Here is a 20,655-nt window from a genome sequence, read left to right on the forward strand (position 1 = left end):
TCCCATCATCCCTAGATCGGCAACATGTTCCAGGTTCGTCTCTGGTGTTCCTCCCCAAACCCTCTTACTCTCTTTCCACAGACCCTCCTCCCCGGGATAAGAAAACCTTGATCTAGACCTACACGTGGTGGTTTCGCCTCCCTTTTCCTCCCAATCTCCGTTTCTGCCCTCTCTTCTTCCCCCACCCCAAGCAGGACCTGTCCCCGCTGACAATGATGGGAATCCAACAGAGGCTCAAGGGCGCCATCGATCGGACAATCGCGGAGGAACAGGCTCGACAGGAGCAAGCACGACAGCGCATCGAACCAGGCGGAGGCACAGGCACAGGCACCCCGCGCAGGTCCGACTCCACCTCGCGGAGCAACCAGTCGCCCGCCCGACGACCCCGTCCCAAGAAGGCGGCAGCCGACGCCGGCGCAAAGGACGACGGCGGAAGCCCCTCGAACCCGGACCCTGCTGTCTTTGAGGCGGCGTTTGCGCTTGACGACGGCGAGGAGCCGAGTCGCGTAGGCACACCGAAGCCTGCTGCGGATAAGGACGGCAATATGGAGAAGAGCGAGGAGAACGCCAAGGATAAGGCGGAGGAGGGCCAGAACGGGGACAAGGAGCAGGAGAAGGGTGCTGAGGGCGCTACTTCTACTGCTGGTGCTGCGCCGCCGGCTGCTGCGGCGGATATGTCTCCCGAGGTCAAGATAAAGCTTCGCAAGTTGGAGAAGCTGGAGAAGACGTACCCTGGTGCGTATACCACTTGCACGCGCACACACGCAAACTACCGTGTTTGAACTCGAAACGCTGACATACAAGTGCAGAACTCCTCCGATCCTACAGAATCGCCCACGGCCGCGCCACCTCCATCGAGCCCTTTGAGCGTGTGCTTAAGGAACACACCAGCGTCGGTTCGATCCGGGAACCCGAGGCTCTCGTCGAGTATCTCAACTCCTTGAAGCAGAAGGAGCAGATGATTATGGACGAGTATAAGCGGGTGTCGATCGAAAAGGACAACTTCAAGAAGAAGTGCGAAGCCGCCGAGAAGGACGTGGAGAAGTTCAAAAAGGAGGTTGAGGAGCTCAAAGCGGCGCAGGCTGCGGCACCGGCACCTGCAACTGCCCCTCCGACGGAAGAGTCCAAGGACAAAGTGGACGCCGCGACGGATACAAAGGACGACGGCTCCGTCAAGTCTCCCGATGCGTCCGCCGTCAAGTCCCCCCTGCAGCAGGCTCTCGGCATCTTCTCTCCCAAGCAAAAGGCGCAGGAGCCTGGGGCGGAGAAGCCCGACGAGGCTGCGGGCGACTTCTTCTCCTACGATGAGGAGGCGCCCAAGTACGAATCCGACATGGCGGCCAAGGACGAGGAGATTGAGAAGCTCAAGGCGCAGGTTGAGACCGTCAAGGCGGAGCTCAAGACAGAGGTCGACTCGCTCAAGGCCGAACTCGCCGCCGCCAAGGAATCCAGTGCCGATCTGACGGAGAATCTCGACAAGGTGACCAAGGAGGCTGGTGAGCTGCGCGATGTGGCTGCCGTCAAGACTTCTCTGGAGACGCAGCTCGAGGCAAGAAACAACGAGATCAAGTCTCTCACCGAACGTCTGGAAGCCTCGCAGAAACAGCTCAAGGAGGTCGAGGCCAAGCTCAAGGGCGAAGTCGACTCTGCCAAGAAGAACGCAAAGGAGGCACAGTCGAAACTCACACAGTCCAACGCACGCGCAGACAAGGAGGAAGCTCGTGCCAAGGAGGTGGAGGCCGCCAAGACGGACGTGGAGAAGAACATCAAGACTCTCAACGGCCAGATCGAGACCTTGAAGAAGGAGAAGGCTGACAACGAGAAGAAGATTGACGACCTTACTAAGCAGCTTGAGAAGCAGGCGAGCGAATCCGTACCCGCTACCCCAACAACAACTGGGCCGACCGACACGCCCGCAGCTGGAGGTGCTGCCGGTACTTCAAAGAACGCCAAGAAGAACAAGAAGAAGAAGGGCAAGGGCGGTGCCGCTGCCGCCACCGCTGCCATGCCTGCCACGCCCACTACGACCGCAGGAACCGCGACACCGCCCGCAGCCGAGGAGGCCAAGGATGTTGACACGGATGCTCTGGAAGCGGAGATTACTCGTCTCAAGGAGGAAGTCACCACCAAGGACTCCCAGATCGAGAGACTGACGAAGCAGCGCAAGACCGAGGAGGATCTTCGCGAGGAAATTGAGACGCTCCGTGACGAGGTCACCGAAATTGGCCAGGAGCATGTTGTAGCTAAAGAGAAGATCAAGAACCTTGAGGCTGAGAAGAAGGCTCTGCAGACGCGGATCGAGGAGCTTGAGAAGGAGGTTGGATCTTCGGCAAACGATGCCAAGGCGACAGAGAAGCTCCAGAGCGAGTTTGACAACCTCCAGCGCGAGTACGAGGATCTCAAGAGCAAGTCGTCGACGTTGCAGTCTGATCTCGGCGCCGCGCAACAGCTGGCGCAAAGCAGGTACAAGGACCTCACCGACCTACGCGAGGTACTGCAAAAGGCGCAGCCTGAGATGAAGAGCCTGCGTCAGGACTCTGCTGCGCTCAAGACGACCAAGGAGGAGCTTACCGCGAAGAACGCAGAGCTGCGTAACCTCGAGAAGAAGGAGAAGGATCTCAAGGCAGAAGTGACGAGGGCGCAACGCCTGGCGTCGGACCGCGAGACCGAGATCAAGGCGCTCCGCGGCAAGGTTGAGGCCGAGACGAACAACAAGCTCCGTCTCGAGGATGCCCAGCGGGTGTCTGCGCGTGACTTGCGTCGCTCCGAGGCCGAAAAGGTCGAGCTCGCCGCCAAGGAGGAGAAGACGGCCCGGGAGCTCCAGCGGGTACAAGAAGACGCCAACAAACTCCGGCCCAAGGTCAAGGAGCTCGAAGAGCAAATCGAGAAGCTCGAAAAGGAGAAGAAGTCTCTTCAGGAGGAGGCGGATCTCAAGACGCAGCAGTATTCGAACGCGCAGGGTCTACTGGGCAGCATGCGCGACCAGACAGGCGAGCTGACGATACAGCTCAAGGAAGCGCGTTCGCAGTCCGAGTCGCTTGAGGAGGAGCTGGCCGAGATCCAGAAGCATCTTTCGGAGCGATCGCGTGAGGCGGAGCGGATGCGGGGGCTCCTTGCTGACGTGGACGAGCGCGCCGATAGTAAAGTGCGGGAGATGCGGGCGCGGATGGAGGCAGCGATTGAGGAGCGGGACCGGATGGAGGACGAATCGAGCACGCTCGCGCGTCGCAAGACGAGGGAGACGGAGGAGCTGAAGCAAAAGATTCGCGACCTGGAGCGGGATATCAAGACGCTTTCGACGGAGAAGGAGGAGCTGGAGAGCCGGGAGAGGGAGTGGAGGCGGAGGCGGGAGGAGCTCGAATCCGTGGAAGAGAAGGCCGAGGCGGAGGTCAAAGAGATGCGGTCTGCTGTTTCGGATCTGCGGACGACGCTGGACGCGTCGGAGCAGCAGGTTCGGGACGCCGAGAGGCAAAAGTCTGATTTGAGGAGGTTGCTTGAGGAGTCGAAGCAGAGGTTTGACAAGGTGAATAAGGAGCTCAAGACGGTGCAGATCAAGCTTGGGGCGAGTGTCACAAGTGGTCGGAGTTCGATGGACTCGAACCGGTCTGGGCTGAATGGTGGGCCTGCGGCTGGAGGCGCGGGAGGGTCTGCGGATACGTTGTATCTCAAGACGATTATGTTGCAGTTTTTGGAGCAGAAGGATAATAAGTTGCGGGAGCAGCTTGTGCCTGTTCTGGGGAGGATTCTCAAGTTTGACAAGTAAGTTTTGATCTCGCTTTTGATGTGTAGATGATGGATGTATTTGCTAACATGGGATTCACAGGAGCGATGAGCAAAAGTGGAAGAGTGCTATTCAGCACATCACTGTGAGGTGAGGATAATCAGGGCGTGAGTGTATTAGTTTTGTATGAATAAATACCCAGGATGGCTTCTTCCTATGCACATGATGGTTAGGCTGTTTCTACGTGCCGTCAGTGGGGTGTGTCTTTGTTAGTGTTGCTTTGGTGTGATTAGTTGAGGCTCAATGCAAGATAAGGCAAGGTGAGGAAGGCAAGGTGAGCAAGGTGAGGTGAGGTGTAGCCGGTGAGGTTGTGTAAGTTGGGCCGGTCTAGATTGTCAAACTGGCGGGGCAGTCGGCTTACCTCATGCCATGTGCCCCGCCATAGCTCCAGTTCCCCCGCGCCCGGAGCTCTCGCCGGATCTTTCCCTCCGCGGGCCCAGGGGTTGACTGTATGTGGGTGTCGTCATGGAGGCTTCACTGACCTCATCCGCTCGTGTACCATCCCCATGGCGGACAGTAATTCGCTGCCAGCCTTACCTGACGAGAATTTTACGTGTCTAAGTCTGACCGTAGAATCTCGATGACAGGGCTATTCCCCTGAAAAGCACCGCTTGGGGCTTGCTGCAGTTGCTCCCGCGCGTGCATTGCATTGTGTTTAAGATGACATGACAGCCTCTTCCGTGTCTCCTACGCTTCAATTGGCGCCTTCTGCATCTAGTCTCGATTTGTTAGATATCGATGAGATCATCCCGTGTACTTTCCCATCCAGTCGTCACCTCAGTACGAGGTTTATATAGCCGCCGCCTTCTGCCCTCAACTTCACCTCTTCCTGTGCTCCCTCACGCCGTCAACACAGCTAAATTGAGTATTTCCACCTCACTCATCACGCGAGCACACGCAACAATCTTTTCTCCCAACACCACACCCACGATCCACATCACATCCCGCAAACACCCCATCCAACAAGCCAAAATGTCTACTGGCCAAAAGACATCCGGCCCCGAGGGCAACAAGCTCTTCACCCGCAACCACCTCTTTGACCTCACCGGCAAAGTCGCTCTCGTCACGGGTACGATACTTCCTTTCCCCTCATCCTCCGAGACCGTGGTCTAACCCCCTCCAGGCGGCGGCACAGGCATAGGCCTAATGGCAACCCAAGCCCTCGCCTCCAACGGCGCAAAAGTCTACATCACCTCCCGCAACCAATCCAAGCTCGACAACACCGTCCAAACCTACGGCCAAAACGTCCCCGGCTCCATCGTCCCCGTCGTCGCGGACGTCACCAAGAAATCCGACATTGACAAACTCTACAAGGAAATCGAATCAAAGGAACCCGCCCTCGACATCCTCGTCAACAACGCCGGCGTCTCCAGCGCCGCCTTCGAAGTCGAGAGCGACTCCGCGCAGGACATGAAAGCAAGCCTCTTCGACGACGCCTCCGCCGACTTCGAGGACTGGACCGAGACCTACCGCACAAACGTCGCGGCCGTCTTCTACGTCGCCGCGAGCTTCCTCCCCCTCCTGCAGAAATCCACAGACGAACAGCACGGCTGGTCCGGCACCGTCATCAACATCAGCAGCATCAGCGGCATGATTAAGAAGTCGCAGCACCACTTCTCGTATAACGCGTCCAAGGCGGCGACGATCCACGTGAACCGCATGCTCGCCGAGGAGATTGCGTTCAATGGGCTCAAGATCCGCGTGAACAGCATCGCGCCTGGTGTTTTCCCCAGTGAGATGACGACCAAGGAGCCGGCTGATGAGGAGCAGAAGAGCGAGATCCCAAAGGAGAAGTATGCTGATAAGGTTATTGCGGGACGGCCTGGGAGGGATGAGGATATGGCGTCTACGTTGCTGTTTTTTGCGTGTAATCAGTATCTGAATGGGCAGACGCTTGCTGTTGATGGGGGGTATACTCTTGCTGCTGGGATGTGAGGTGGGGGTGATTGCGAAGAGATTGTGGTACACGGGTTCGCTGCGGCGTTGGGGTCATGAAAATATGCTGGGCAAGGTGGGATGCGGATAGAGTATCAATCGAGTCTTGAGATCCGAATTTATGTCGGACCCTTTTGAGGAGGGAGCGTGAAGTGGTTGGCAACAAGCACCGTCCGTTGTAGTCGATAGCTGAGCGGTACAATTCTAGCTTCCAAGAAGCGAGTTGTGTGTTGGCTCACGGTCCTATATAATGCCATGGATGGCTTGTTTTTTTGTGCATTTTTCGGTGCGGTAGGTTTGGTGGGAAGCAGATGTTTGGCGAATATGTGATGTGTATTCACGTATGTACCGGTACTTGGTCGCTAGAATGATGAGAGGTCGCGAGTTCAAGTTGAATTATTTTGCCTCTTTTCTTTTCCATTTTAACTTGCTTACGAACGTGGGTTAGGTATCTAGATGTTATTAATCACTTATCTCGAGCTTCTAATGTTGATGCTTCGATACTTGACCTTGAGATCGGAAGATATTCAGGAATCTCAATTTAGTTAGGTTGACGAGACCGCTAAGCAGAGTTTTAGCATCTAGCAACAAATAGATGAGTACCTTACCCAGAATCCCAGAGGACCTCCGGCTCCAAGCATGTCGACGGCTTCATCTTCTTCGTGGTACTGTGCCAGGATGGCTTCTCGCTCCTGGAGGCGGGACTCCAACAGCTTGGCGGTGCGCCTCGAGGCCCGGAGCTGCTCCGAAATCTTTTCCCACTCGGCGTTGATCATCTTGCCGACAGTGACGATGTTGTCCTTTATAATAATGCCCCAGGCGCCGACCTCTTCCTGATCTAACGTCTTTTCTATTTATGACAAAGAGTATAATTCTTGTAGTGCTATATTGTAGGACGACCCGAAGTAACGGTTAGGAGGGTGGGCTTGACGTTACTTGAGCGGGATTAGGTAGACATAGCGCGCAGAATCGACCCTTCGCAGTATGCGAAAACTCGAAAATTCCCGTAAGCAATGCTAGAACTATGGATATATTCATGAATTATATTACTTTATTATTTGAGTATAATAGCTCGAATATTAAAAGAGTTATTTTAACAGAGCTAAAAGTTTTAATCGTTATTACTTATTTTTCTAATATAGTTGAATTATTTATCTAAAAAGAACGTTAAATAATTTTAGTATTACTGAGAGACCGGATCTGATAGCGCTATCATAATTTAAAAAAACAGTTTAAGTAGATATAAAAAGGTTTTTTAACATCTTTGTATATAGCTAATATAAGCGCTAGCGACCGGTACCTGACAATATGCACGGAAAGATCAGGGCCTAAGTGTTGTTAGCGGAAGCATTACCGTCCTCTGGCCTATAATTACCTTAATGAATAAATGTCCTCGGATTCCTCTGAAATTAGTCATTCGTTCGGATCCTCATGATTGCCATTGTCTGGGGAGTCAACATACACATCCACATCCTCCTCTCTGAGACCCACAGAGATGGCTTGCATAACTTGCTCGTTAAAGTGAACATGTTTTATTTCCCTCCCACGCAGAGGGATTGTAAAGTCGTTCTCGTTGAAAGACCGACTTTCTGTTGATTTGGAACCGTTTGGGCTTGTATTCGAGCCCGTAATCATTGGCCCATAAAGCCAGGTCACATCGCAATCTTTCAACCTGGGAATGGTCAGCCGAAAGAAGAAACAGAGACGGAGGAGGAGATTAACCAATTAAGCTTCTCTGGCGACACGGTCTTTAGACCATCCTTAGCCTTCGTCCAAGCACGCCATGCGGCGTTTTCCAAGCGAGCTTTGTTGCCGTATTCGGATCCGTGAGACGCTAGGTATCTCCGAGAGGCCCGGAATTCTTCATCCTTCCATTCATGAGCAAGAAAGTCGACATGAACAGATGGTCTCTCCTCTATAGCAGCCTCATCTTTGGCCAATTTTCTCGGGCCAGAGGAGCCCATGCCATCATTGGCCTTGACTGATGCGAAAAGTTTCATCAGACCGAGCTCCTCAAGTTGCTCAATCACAGACGTATGCCCATTCTCAAGGGCAAAGTCCGCGACGCCCTTGCGGTAGTTGGCCGTCACTGCCCAAACGTCGGCCCCGCATTCCACTAACTTGCGAAGGGTGCTAGGGCTACCGAGTCTAGCAGCTTCGAGTAGGGGCGTGAGAGAAACACCTGTTCTCATTTCCGTGTCAAACCCTCCTTGGCAGTTGCAGAAGTCTATGGCCTTCTCCAAGTCAAAAGCACACGCCAGCCACACTGGATGGGCCGGGCTTCTGGTAGCTGAGTAACACCTTTCCAGCTCCAGTCCCGTGACTCCATCAAAAGCAGCGGTACGACACCAGATCTCGAATATCGAGGAATCTGGATGAGGTCTAATAAAAGTGTCGAATAGCGGCTGAAAAGGGACCTTATAACGATTTTCTCCGCTTAGCCTGGCGTGCTCATGCCAGTACCGATCCACGTACTTTTTCACTGATATTTCGGAAATGGGATACGAGGAGATGCCTTTCCCCAACAGCTCCTGGTTGGCGGCTATGCGAGTTGGAGCCAGGCTGGAGCATATGTGCAGCAAACTGTGGTGGGCCAAGGCTGCATGCCCCTTTGACGGGGTGAATGTCTCATCTCCACGGCCCTGGAAATGTTCGAAGAACTCGCGGACTGACAGATGGACAAAGCGGAAGACGTTGAGTGCTGGGTCAATCTCTACCAGATTTCCACAAATGTCCAACAGGTGCTGTGGTTTCAGCGGGATAACCGAGGCCCCGGTAACAAGGGAGATGAAGGCCGCGAATGTCTCCGTTTCTATCGCTTGTTGTCCATAGAGCAGCCATTGAAACACGCCGTTGGCAAGGAGTTTTGCAAATGTCCCAGAGTCTTGGATGGCGCAGTAGATTGCGTAGTATGAGTTGTCAAGGGTTCGTGGGAGGCGGCCAAGCCGAGACTTGAGGTCCTGGTCGAGTTTCGCACGCTTCAACGTGTCGAGCTGCAGGTCTACCCATCTGAACCTTCGATATGTCAGTAGTTTCAATGACTGTTTACTCTTGATAAAACACCTACATTCCCTCAGCCTTCTCTGACAAAACTGACGCAACATCTTGGCGAAGTCCCGGAAGTCCAGGGCCGTAGAGGTTCTCTCGAGAGTCCATGAGCGCACTAACTCTCTCATCAACGAATCGGTTGATATCCACAGAGTTGTGAGCGGCGCTGACTCTGATGTCTGACGTATCGGCTAGCGATGAGATTATATCAACATCGTCACGACTCGAGATAAGAATTTTGACCAGATTCGCAGACTTGTCTCTCACTTCCTTAAGCGAGACGAGAAGGTCCATCCGTTCATCCTCGTCGCATTCATCCAGGGCGTCGATAACGATTGTTAGTGAGGGGTAGATGTCCATGACATGGATGAGAGTGTCTTTGCATTCCTTCAACGACCACTCACGTTCCTCGAAGCCCTCATCTTGTATCTTCTCATACATAGTCTTCACTGCTTTGGGGACTGTTCGGTTCGGGGACATAGCTACAGCTTGCCGTAGAAGACTCTGTACAGCGGCTTTGCACTGTCCTCGCAAAGGTTCTCGCGGATCTCTGGCGCAGTAGAAAAAGGCCAGAAGCTCAGCCGATTCAGCTTTTATGGCTTTAATCGAATCGATGACAACCGAGCAGAGCTTTGTTTTCCCGCAGCCTGGGATGCCGTGCAGCCAAAGAATCGTGGACGAACTGCTTCCCCGCCAGCTGCGAAAGGCTTGGTGATGTAACAGCCATTCTCCTGACCCATCCAAACGCCCACGGACCGCAGCCTGGTGATGAGACGGATAAGGCAACGTGGAGAGAGACCTCAATATGGTCTGGCGATCAGTTTCTTGGGATAGCTTTAGAAGTTGCGATGTGTCTGCGGCAATCCTGCAAATTGGAGATTTTAGGGCCGATAAGATTTTCTTCATGTCCGTCGTGTATTGAGATTGAGCTTGCTCTGACTCTGCGGCATCTAGCTCACGAATTTCGGCTTCTGCAATCCCCATGCAACGCTCGATTTCGTCCTGCTCGACGGCGACCAGATCGGAAATACTTTTTGTAGCCTCCAAGTCACCGAGCGCGCTTTTCGCCAAGTTTTTAACCGTGCCGTTCGAGTAGTAGTTGGCGCTTCTGTCCAGAAAACGCAGGATACGAGCATATAGTCGAGTGAGTGACTGTTCCAGGAGGCGGGCAATCTTGAGGTTGCGACCCAGATACAGGTCCTCCACGATCGCAGATTGAGCAATGAGATTTACAACCTGGCTCATGTTCTCAGCCATGATGCCGAAAGCCCGCACGTTATCGACGGCCGCCTGGAGGAAGAAGCGAACACAGGCCCAAGGCAGCGCCGCATGAGTAGGGTCATACTGCACAGCTGTATCACCCACAGCCTTGAACCTTTCTACCCAGGCAATAATCTTCTCCAAATAGTCTCTAACGATGTAGGTATGACCATGCCAGGTAAACCTCCACCGCTTTTCCTGTGCCTCGACCTTCTTCTGCTGAGCGGCCTGGAGGATGTCGCTCAACACCTCTGGCCCGTCGGCGTCGACATTGACAAAGGTCTTCAGTCGGCCCTTTTCGTCGGGTGGGAGAGTTTCCAAGGCCCTCGACCACATGTCTTTGCTGCATTTTGTAGTAACTTCAGCGTGAGTTTCCCTACGCTTTTGGGCTCCCTACCTTATCGAATCGACCATGGTCACGTGTTGAATGTTTGGATATACGTCCTTATTCGTGTTCTATTACTCAAGGATCAAGGTCTTAGCGCCGCAGCACCGGTACTGATTCTAATGCCTTTAAGTTGCCAAAAGATACCGAAGTCAGAATTGCTGCCCAACTTTTATTAATAGCGAAGACCTAGCTGAGGCTATCAATGCACCGATAGGCTTAAGTATTATCAGCTTAGTCAGATCACGTCGACGGGTCTAGCGCCTTAGCTTGATATGGGCATGGCTCTAGGGCTCTTATTGTAGCCTGATGCACCCGTGGCGGGAGCACTAGCGTGGCCGGAAGATGGCCGGCCGGCCCGGCCCTGATTAGGTGCACGAGTTGGTTAGGCCAGCCCGTGACGTATTGATATCTAAGTTCACAAGTAACGAGGGAGACGACTCCAAGAGTCAGCGGGTGGGAGGCGCCCCGTCTCACAACGTTTAGATAGCTGACTATCAAGGATTCTGTGTCTACCATTACTTGCAGGAATCCTTATGGGCAGCCCGCAGAAGGTGAACGGAACTCGTGTTCAGTACTTCTCCGCGACTGCGCCGACCACAGTGACAACGTTATTGTCAAAGTTTGGGGTAACTCTGAAGGTCCGGCTATCCAAATCCCAATCATAAGTGTGCGTCTCATCTTCGCCGCTGCCTCCCAGACCAATGTGAACGCCAAATATGCTGATGCTGCCCCCGGCATTCTTCGTCTCCTCCAACTTGGTATCGAGGATTTCGGCGGTCGACTCGCCGACCGTGATCTCGTAGCCAAGACCTGCCACGGCAATAGCCTGGCTTGCCCTGGTGAGAGTTTTGATATTGTTTGGGGCGTCCGATCGAAACTTATACTTGCTCATATCAACGTTCCTGAAAACAAGAATCAGCCATTGTACCAGAAATGATGAGCATAACTGGGGATAGGAGGGGATACCATGGACCGGTGGTAATGCTGATAGCTTGGATAGAATTGTAGGTGACGGTGACTTCGACCTCGGAAGACTCGGAGCCAGTTTCCAAGACGTAGGACTCCTCAGAGTGACTGGCGTCATCACTAAATGAGAACCACCCGGTACCAGCTCCAACGTTGCCGTCACCTCCAGTTTGCCCAAATTCGTAGTCCGATGCGTCTCCTTCAACATCGATGTTGACTTCGATCCTCTGAGGCGAGCTGTAGTCGCCGTCATTGGCTTCCTGTAGAGCATCCTGCACGAACTGCTTGTAGGATCCAGCTTCGTACAAGGGCAGACGCTGGAAGGACGGTTCCGAAATGTCATCTCCCTGGTTAATCTTGCTGATGATCTCGGCTGTGCTGAGACCATTATCTATTGCAGCGTGCATGTTGTAACTTCAGAGTGTCAGTCCTCGGTCGGTATTAAATCGCAATGTTCACACTTTCCCAGCTTGTAACGTACCCGTCAAAGTCCGTCTCCTCGTTCTTGCCCATGCGGAGGCTGTCTCTATCTTGCTTGACGGCGACAGCCAAGGGGCCTCCCTGATGCAACTGAAGATTGATAATCGTCTGGGAGATGCTGTCGACGTTGTCCTTCGCAGCCATCCGAGCCGGAGCATTGCCGCTCTGAACCCAAACGTTGAATGCCTTGTCGGTCAACCCGCGGTCAGTATCTCGCCTCCATTGCGCATGGGCGTTGTCTTGTTCTTTGTCAAAAGCTTTCTGGTAGGCGGCTTGTTTCTTCAAGGCATCCAGAAAGTTGGCATCCAAAGCAGGGTTAGATTTTCCTCCCTCCTGTTCGTTAGCAGAGTTACTGTAGTGCAGCAAAGGACTTTCCTTACCAGGTCTACCCAGTTCAAGTAGCTAGAACACGGCTTTAGCACGGACGGTATCCTCACAGAATGTAAAGTTACACTCACAGGCCGATTGCCTTGTCGTACCCATGCAGAGCAGACGGACTATAGAAGACGCTGTTGGTAGACAATAAGTTGTTGCCGAGGTTGTACAATCCCCGCGCAGTGTAAGCATCAGGAACGTTGTTGCCGGCCAGAGGACCCTTCTGGGCTTCGGTTGCCAAGAAGAAGATCTTGTTGTCACTTCTAACTCCGGACTCCTGTCGGATGGCATCGCCGTACTGGAGCCAGAAGAGCTGGGAAACTTCGTCGGAAGCCATGGTGGTTTGTAGGACTTGAAAGGAGGTGAGAACTAAAGTTTGTGTGCTGCGAAATGTAGAGATAAGACGAGGATGGGATATTGAAGTGGGGATTGAGTGAATTCAGAGGACCTTTATACTTCAGTGAGGCTATCTTTGATTGTTGCACTTATGAAGAGGAGTTCTTATTTGTGTACCTTTTCTTTCTTGGGGATCGCACGCAATTCGGAGGAATGCTTCAGGATCCGGAGTACCTGTTGTCCATGGCTGGCTGATGGGCACCATTCGGTTTTGCCAGGCCGAACTCGCATTCCATCCATGATCTTGGCAGTTTATATGGCCCATCAACCAGGTTCAACCAGTCTCAGACCTCGGTGATCGACTTTTATGACTGGAAGAGGTTAGAGAACTATCTGCCAAGTCTCAAGTACCGTTGTCGCATAAGAACCAGTCCCAGGGCTGGGAGTCGTTAGTGGTTTCAAGACATGGACTAGATCTTAGACAGAATGGGGCATATTTCCCATCATGAGAAATGCTATCTGATAAGATATGTCTCATCTTGTTACAAGATCAAATCGAGATGCATTGGGTGAGGGCAAGATGGCTTTAACTAACGCTCTGTGGCTGGTTTCTACAGCCACTGCATCGTGCCTTGAGAGTCCTTGATAGCCTCCGAAATGATGTGTCTGGGTGGCTGAGACAACAACAGTATTATTCTGCCGTGCAATGCTAAAATTCTCCAGGAATCTCACGATACGGGGAATTGGGATGAGACAAGACCTATTGAGAACCTTGGGTACGTGTACCACATCGCCCTCTAAGCATGGTTAGCAGTACTCTAAGCTCCTGACATGTCACATAAATGATTGAGTTTATTGTGAGGTTTGTCGGAACTTTTAGTAAACCGCATGGGAAGCTACATCGATTGAAGGGCAGAGAACTTACATTGCTTATCAACATCTCAAAAAGGAGTCAAATCTCGAACTCGTCATCAAGGGCACATGCCCGGCTCTGCTTAGTCAAATTTGAACATAATTTGTCTCATAAATTCCTCTCATCAATCTGTGCCCAATCTGCCTTGGCATCATCGTTGTTCTTCTCTGGCGCTTCAATTGGCATTACCCTCTTCGCCTGCCTTCAAAGGCTTCCGTCCATAGATGACATATCCATTCCAGTACGCATGTATACGTGTGTCTGCCAACTCTTTTCTCACTTGCGCGCAGAGTATCAATGCCTCTTCTTTGGACCAATCCATGTAACGGGTCAGCAGCGCTAGAGTTAGGCCCTCCAAACCGCCCGAGAGCATGGAGCGGTTCCAGTCACCAAGCTCCTTGAGCTTTTTGTCCTTGGGCCACCCGGTGGACGGGAACTTGAACGGAACCCTCCTCACGTCCTCAAATCCCATCTCCTCCATCTTGCCAACCAACTGAACCGTCTCCTTGTCAACGGGGCGCCCAATCTTAGTGCAGGCTTCGACCAAAAGATCGCCCCATTTATCCATGGCGGTGCCTTTCATCGTATCATCATCAGCGACCGGAGGCCAGTGGCTATCTTGAATTTCAAAGTAGCCACCGGGCTCGAGGTGGTCGTACGCCTGCTTGATGATGTTGTTCCAGTCTGAAAAGCTCGCATTCATGTTTCGGCAGAGGATAAAGTCAAAGGGATTGGACCAGGTCCACTCCTTTTCCAAGTCGTCCACCTCGAAGCTGCAGTTGGGGGGAACGAAACCGGGCTGGATAGGGCTGAGGTCGACGCCGAGGACGGTGGCCTCCGGGAATGTCTCCGCGTAGTCGAGGGCCCAGGTCCCAGTGCCGGTTCCGATGTCGAGGACTCTCTTAGCTTTTGTGCCGTCATTCTTGGGACACAGACAGAAGGCATTGTCGAGCGCCAGCATCCAGATATGATTGACAATGTCAAGACGATCTTGCTCGCGCTCGTCGTTCGGGAACACGTACTTTCCATCGCTCATGCGATGGTACGTCCGTCCGTTCTCACGGCGGTAATCCAGAATGCTCGATCTCAGCGATGCGCTGGATTCGTCTGTTGAGACACCGCCGATGGAGGAGGCGTCGTCGATTCCAGAGTCATCTGCCTCGATGGGCGGCTGATCTTCATTTTGTTGCATGTTTGATAGCCCGTTGGTCTTGTGAACGTGCTGAGTAGAAGTTGGGGGCTGCTGGCACGATTTATGGAATGAATGAATATGGGCGTGATGTGGTTCTGGAGACGATCGTCTTATTTTACCCCTCTTTTTCGAAAGAGCCCCTGACTTTATACAGCTTCTCCGCTTTTTCAATCACATTTCTGTTGGTTGAGAAGATAACAACTGTTCAAGTGTGCTCTGTTGGTTGAAAGTTCCAACACGCAACTTCCAAGTTGGGATCCCAGCACCGGCCAATTAGCGAGGGTACCGTAACCTCGGCTCGGATATAGGCCAGGATCTTCAACCTTGCCAAGATTAAAGGCATTGAGCGAAGATTACAAGCTCACATGGTAAGAGCAGATCAACAGATATACTACGAGATGATGAAAGACGTTCCTGTTGTTGGATCATACATTCTGGGTAACCCACTGAATGTGAACTACACAGTTAAGCAGCCCAAGGTGGGGAGGGGCGCTATTTATCCATGACTAAAAGCCAGAGGCCCACCTTTAATGGCTGCAGATAGTTCAATTAGTCTTTTCCTAATCACTATCTGGTCGATAATGGATTTTAAGCCAATAGCAACACTCTTACTCCTAATTCATAGGAATCGTGTTAGTTGGGTCTAGATGTTTCGGGGGAACATTGGTGTTGGCTCAACATTCGAAGCAAGAGGGGCTTCAGCAAGGCTATGAAACGACATTCAGGAAATCCATGGCTTAGCGATACTGACTTCACTAGTAGCACAATTGATTTGTGCTCCAGCAAATTCATATTGATGACTTGCAAAAGTTGCGGCAATATCTTCAACGTAGTTGAGACTAGCCATGTCAACAATCAACTCACGTCACTATCAAGAACGAGATGCAATGAAGCATTTAACCTCACTACACAAGGATGTTCCGACATGTTGTTGGCAATCTAACAATCTAACACTTAAGGAAAACACATGCTAAAATGACTGGCTGAGAGAAGACGCAAAATTACGGGATGGCGCCTTGGCAAGGCACTCTTTCAGGGCAACACAGCTCAGCTGGTTCGAATCAGCCGCACACTAGCGCGCTGTCGCAGAACATGAGAGCGATGACGGCGATATAACATGGACGGACAATTGCGAAACCGCGATAAATATAACGAAGACATAGAATCATAATAAGATCAATCGATTTGGGTGCGTGAGCCCGACCAAGAATACATCTTGGACCAAACATGGACCATACTCCGATCTCAAGTCGCCTGTAAGTCCATCCCACGTCCTCCTCACCAACCAGTCCCTCCATAAGTGCTGCTACTAAGTACCATCCAGAGGCATATTCCGTCTCAAAGAAGCCGACACAAAATCAGGGCTCTTTTCACGACTAGGTAAAAAATACATATTCGCAGTGGCGGAGAAATACCCCCTGAATTTAGACGACGCCTTGGTTCTCGTTTACTTCCCACTGATACCCTACGGTTCAAGCGATGCCATAATCTTTATACGAAGTGAATCCGACAGGGGCTTTCGCAGATATGCTGCTGTTGTCGCAAGAGGCGATCCGCAGTTCGATATTGAGATGCGGCATTACCCGGCTGAAAGTGCGACTGGTAAGTACTCTGAGATGCAGGGCTCAGTCTTTGAGAGGTGGATTCAGACATGAATAGATCTCCAGTGCCTGATGATCAAGAAAACAGCACGTTTTCACTCACTTGAGGACGTGATATCCCAACGTCAAGACAAAAAGACAATCGACACAGTCAAAATCGGTCTCAAGTTCCGGCGAAGTTGGGTCGGATCGCCCGAGTACACGGAGTGGAAAGAAGAGGCCGGAACTCCCGTAGAGTACAGGACTGAAGATGTTAGTATTCTTGCATTTCATGAGCCACAACTATGACCAGGGTCTGAGGTAAAATTGTTGACGTCTGGAGCAACGTAGTTCAAGGTATGGGACGACACCAATGCGCAGGTCGTGATGCTATTCCATCACTTCAACCGAGCCAAGAAAGTAGGCTGAGAACTCTGTTTTTGAAAGTTCAACGGCCAGCGAAAGTTCAACTAATCATTCAACTCCAGCCCTCAGGAGCCAGATTCTCCATAGACTTGGTGCAGAAAAGCGACGATTCGAATGAGTATCTCATCTACCCGGGGCACACGCTTCCGGTTCTTGCCAAGGCCACGATGCATGCTCTCTTGGCTTGGAACTACTGGACGCATGATCTGCAGGAAGCATCACCGATTCGGAGAGACGAAGAAGAACTTTCTTAATGTCGCTGAGGGAGGTCGTTGGACGCAGACACTTGCTATCGACAATGTACAGTGTAGCAATCACAATCCTTCTTCTCTGTCACCTCCTTCTCTTATCTTGCTCACAAGATAATGTATTTCTTATTGGAAATGCTAGTGTGTGGAATGCGTTACATACTTCTTTGTCTGTTTGTTCTAAAATTAAGAAGAAAAAGAAAAGGTGTAATAAAATATGCTTATCTCCTTGGTCGTAGAACAGTTTGTCAGGCATTGGCGAGGTTTCGGTCCTTGTGCACCAGGTGTAGGTAGGTGAGAGTAGAGTCACCGCAACCCTCGCTTCGCGCTTTCCTACCTTTTCCATCAAATCGAGACCTAATACTTACCATTTAACTTACTATACTGCAACTTTAGAAAATCCTAAACTCTCCTTCTTCTGAGCTCGTCTCTCACTTTCCAAGCTGAAACGGATTGCATCTCCTTCTTCACTTTAGGTCTGCATTGAGCATCGGAATGCGACTTCTCAAAGCGCCAGAGAGAGATCTTTGATCTGGATATCTCAATTAATGTCGGAGCCGAGATTTTTTCTTTCCGACTAGTTCATCCTGTGAAGGTAAGGTAAGTGGCAGTCTCTTAGTTGAGGGCTCTAAATGGCCCTTATCTCGAGGTTCCAAAGTCTATCTCGTTTGACTTTTGCCAAGAGACACATCAGATGCATTTTCCCCAACAAACGAGGGCCACATAACAACCTCTGGAGAAATGCGTCTTGAAACACCCCAAGTAAACCCTCAAAGGCATGAATACTGATCTTGCTTACTTTACAAAAGTTCAAGTGAGGGACTTCCATTACTGGACTTATAATCAATTCCTGCATTGCCCGAGATCGACGAGAAATGATCCCCGTTGGATCTTCGCCGCAGCCTTCAGTTCAGTCTCCTTAAGTCTGGGTGACCCACAATGTCGGACCATCGGGAGTCAAAGCGACCGACCTCCGATACCTCACGTGACTCACCTCACCCATAGATCCCAGCTGCAACTCCCGCCCGCCGACTACAAGCCTATTCCAACCACGCCAGCCAACGCATTCATCGTCCCAAGTGGCCCAAGAAGGACAGCCAAGTCCAGGCAGAATACACTTTACCGTTCAAAGTAACGCCATCGCCAGCTAGAAGAACGAACCCCATGGCCCCGCCTGCGACCGGCCTCAATCTAGCCCCGGTTCCCGTATCTGTTCTTGACATGCGTTGTGTGGACAACCCTGCACCTCGATCAAATTGCGTGTTTCCCCGTCTTACCTCTTGCCTGCGGACATCTCCCTCGACAATCTGGCAATGAATGTGACGTACGCGGTTATGATGAAGCACGGAGCTTGTGAAGGCGAGGTGCCGACGTGTTCGTTCAGCTGATGTTGGGCATGGAAACTCTGGTCCTCATTGAAGCATATCGAGTCCCCTAGATGTTCCGCAGTATGACCCAAACGAACTTACGCGGGAAAAAGATGTTATTTAAAGTAGCACCCCGCCTTGCCTCGTCGCGGTTGGCGTCTGCTGCCATCGCCCACTCAGAAGCACTACCACACCAATGCATTCACCATCAGAGAAAAGACCATTGACATCGTCAACCAAGAGATCATCACTACCGAAAATGAGCGAAACAGACGTTCTCATCATCGGCGCCGGCCCCACGGGCCTTACTCTCGCACTCGAGCTCTCGGTGCAGAGCATCCCCTTCCGCATCATCGACAAGGCCCCCGTCCCGTCAGACAAGTCCCGCGCCCTGGCCGTGCAGCCGCGCTCACAGGAGCTCCTCCACCGCCACCCCCACATCGCAGAGTCCATGCTCGCCGAGGGCACCGCGGGACCCGGCGTCAACATCTACTGCAACAAGCGCCATCTCGTCACCGGCACTTTTGACGACCTCGGCTTCGACGATACCCGCTTCGGCCTGCCGCTGTGGATCTCCCAGGTCGACACCGAGGCTGCCATGCTGCGGCAGCTGGAGGTTTATGGCGGTACTGTGGAGCGGGGCGTGTCGGCGGACGATATCAAGCAAGACGGCGTCCGCGCGAGCACCACTTTGACAAAAGGCACCTCGAAGGAGGTCGTACGGGCAAAGTACATTGTCGGCTGCGACGGCGCACATAGCGTCGTCCGGCACAGCGCCGACGTGACGTTTGAGGGTGCGCAATATCCTCAGCAATTCATGCTCTGCGACGCAAAAGTGAAAGGCGACTACGACACAGAGCGTGTCTCCCTCTTTCTCGGCAGTAGGGTAATGGTCGTCTTTCCTCTCAAGAACGGCGTGGTCCGCTTCGTAGGCGAAAGATCATCGAGGAGCAAGCGCGAGGGCGACCCGGACAAAGAAGAGATTGAAGAGTTCGTGGAGGAGATGATGGGGAAGAAATTGGAGATTGAAGAGACGCTGTGGCTGACGAGCTTCCGCTGGAACTGCCGCGGTGTTAATAACTACCGCGACGGACGGCTATTTATGGCCGGCGACGCGGCGCACATCCATTCCCCTGCGGGCGGCCAGGGTATGAACACTGGCATTCAGGACGCCATCAACTTAGGCTGGAAGCTCGCGGCCGTGATCCGCGGCGAGAAGGAGGAGGCATTCCTGGACACATACAACGAAGAGCGACACCCGGTCGGACAGCACCTTCTCACGGGCACAGATCGCATGTTCACCATGGTGTCGTCGCAAAACACAATCTTCACAACAGTGCGGAACTGCTTGATGCCGTGGATCGTGCCCCGAATCTGGAGCAACAAGGCGCGACGGCTGTCGCTGTACACGTTTATCTCGCAAATGGCCATTAAGTACCGCAACAGCTCCATCGTCGGCACGGCAGTCGGCTTTGATGGGCCTGTCAGGGGCGGCTGGCGGGCGCCGGACGGGCAAGTCACAGACGAGAGGGGCGAGAAGGGCAAGTGGTTGCTCGGGATGACGAGCGCGCGGGACCATACGATTTTCCTGTTTGCAGGCGGTGCGGGGGACGACGAGGAGAACTTGGACAAGGCGGAGGAGAAGATTGTCACGGACGGAAGGTTCAAGGAGTACGGTGTTATCAAGATCTACGCCGGGGAGACGGTTGGAAAAGGGGGCTACAAGGACGTGGACGGAGTGCTGCACAAGCGGTACGGGTTCGAAAAGGGGGCCGGGATGGTGGTCGTGAGGCCGGATGGGTATGTTGGGTTTATCGGCCCGGCGGAGTGCGTGGAGGAGTTCTTGTCAATGTGACGGCGGGGCCTGTCTGCCGATGGGGTTTGGAAGAGTGTCAAGATGGCTGGGAGTAATCGTAATGGGCCAGGTGTCATGAAGAGGTAAAGGCCGTTGTTGAGACAAAGCCGGGAGTTTGGGAAGACGAGGATAAACCTCTCCGCTCTACAGCAAAGTGCAGAATCGAATTCAGAGAAATCGTTACGAAGTATCTTGGCGAGAAAACCGTTTGAATGAAACGAGTCAACAACTTTACTGCATTGCTCGGCCTTACGCTCGGCGGCTCAACCGAATCGAATTAATGAAAGCCGCAGCCGCGAACGCGCCGGTACTTGGCGTGGCATGTGGGGGGCAAGGGAGGGAACGGGTTGCGACTTCAACGTCCGAGGGGCCGGAGACTCTCCGAGCCAACGACCGCGGAAGCAGCCATGTTCCCTCCTCCGCAGAGCCTCCTTTTTCGCCATGTCGAGTTGACAGCTGCTTGATGTGGAGGAGGTTACCAGCGATGTCAGGAGGTAGGTAGGTA

The 20,655-nt window shown here is 52.5% G+C and overlaps 7 protein-coding genes across 7 annotated transcripts; 4 read left to right on the forward strand and 3 right to left on the reverse strand.

The window, feature by feature from the left end:
* Positions 1 to 212: 212 nt before the first annotated feature.
* CABS01_10508 (GRIP domain-containing protein) lies at positions 213 to 3,875 on the forward strand (the record flags this gene model as incomplete). Its single annotated transcript, XM_060543863.1, has 3 exons — positions 213 to 735; positions 810 to 3,759; positions 3,824 to 3,875. The coding sequence occupies 3 exons, from the start codon at positions 213 to 215 to the stop codon at positions 3,873 to 3,875; spliced, it is 3,525 nt and encodes a 1,174-aa protein (XP_060399065.1).
* Positions 3,876 to 4,753: 878 nt separating this feature from the next.
* CABS01_10509 (short chain dehydrogenase) lies at positions 4,754 to 5,716 on the forward strand (the record flags this gene model as incomplete). Its single annotated transcript, XM_060543864.1, has 2 exons — positions 4,754 to 4,850; positions 4,905 to 5,716. 2 exons carry the CDS (start codon positions 4,754 to 4,756, stop codon positions 5,714 to 5,716), a joined length of 909 nt encoding a protein of 302 aa, XP_060399066.1.
* Positions 5,717 to 7,129: 1,413 nt separating this feature from the next.
* CABS01_10510 (uncharacterized protein) lies at positions 7,130 to 10,360 on the reverse strand (the record flags this gene model as incomplete). Its single annotated transcript, XM_060543865.1, has 3 exons — positions 7,130 to 7,388; positions 7,439 to 8,731; positions 8,784 to 10,360. The coding sequence occupies 3 exons, from the start codon at positions 10,358 to 10,360 to the stop codon at positions 7,130 to 7,132; spliced, it is 3,129 nt and encodes a 1,042-aa protein (XP_060399067.1).
* Positions 10,361 to 10,980: 620 nt separating this feature from the next.
* Positions 10,981 to 12,570, reverse strand: CABS01_10511 (uncharacterized protein; the record flags this gene model as incomplete). Its single annotated transcript, XM_060543866.1, has 5 exons — positions 10,981 to 11,314; positions 11,379 to 11,792; positions 11,860 to 12,191; positions 12,239 to 12,260; positions 12,317 to 12,570. The coding sequence occupies 5 exons, from the start codon at positions 12,568 to 12,570 to the stop codon at positions 10,981 to 10,983; spliced, it is 1,356 nt and encodes a 451-aa protein (XP_060399068.1).
* A 1,087-nt stretch (positions 12,571 to 13,657) lies between these two features.
* On the reverse strand, positions 13,658 to 14,674 carry CABS01_10512 (methyltransferase domain-containing protein; the record flags this gene model as incomplete). Its single annotated transcript, XM_060543867.1, has 1 exon — positions 13,658 to 14,674. The coding sequence occupies one exon, from the start codon at positions 14,672 to 14,674 to the stop codon at positions 13,658 to 13,660; it is 1,017 nt and encodes a 338-aa protein (XP_060399069.1).
* Positions 14,675 to 15,901: 1,227 nt separating this feature from the next.
* On the forward strand, positions 15,902 to 16,934 carry CABS01_10513 (uncharacterized protein; the record flags this gene model as incomplete). The annotated part of the gene is made up of 5 exons (XM_060543868.1): positions 15,902 to 15,930; positions 15,999 to 16,276; positions 16,334 to 16,527; positions 16,606 to 16,674; positions 16,743 to 16,934. 5 exons carry the CDS (start codon positions 15,902 to 15,904, stop codon positions 16,932 to 16,934), a joined length of 762 nt encoding a protein of 253 aa, XP_060399070.1.
* A 1,620-nt stretch (positions 16,935 to 18,554) lies between these two features.
* CABS01_10514 (FAD binding domain-containing protein) lies at positions 18,555 to 20,150 on the forward strand (the record flags this gene model as incomplete). The annotated part of the gene is made up of 1 exon (XM_060543869.1): positions 18,555 to 20,150. The coding sequence occupies one exon, from the start codon at positions 18,555 to 18,557 to the stop codon at positions 20,148 to 20,150; it is 1,596 nt and encodes a 531-aa protein (XP_060399071.1).
* Positions 20,151 to 20,655: the final 505 nt, after the last annotated feature.

The sequence above is a fragment of the Colletotrichum abscissum genome, assembly GCF_030869225.1.
Source record: "Colletotrichum abscissum strain IMI 504890 chromosome Unknown Scaffold_27.1, whole genome shotgun sequence".
Classification (NCBI taxonomy): Eukaryota; Fungi; Ascomycota; class Sordariomycetes; order Glomerellales; family Glomerellaceae; genus Colletotrichum; species Colletotrichum abscissum.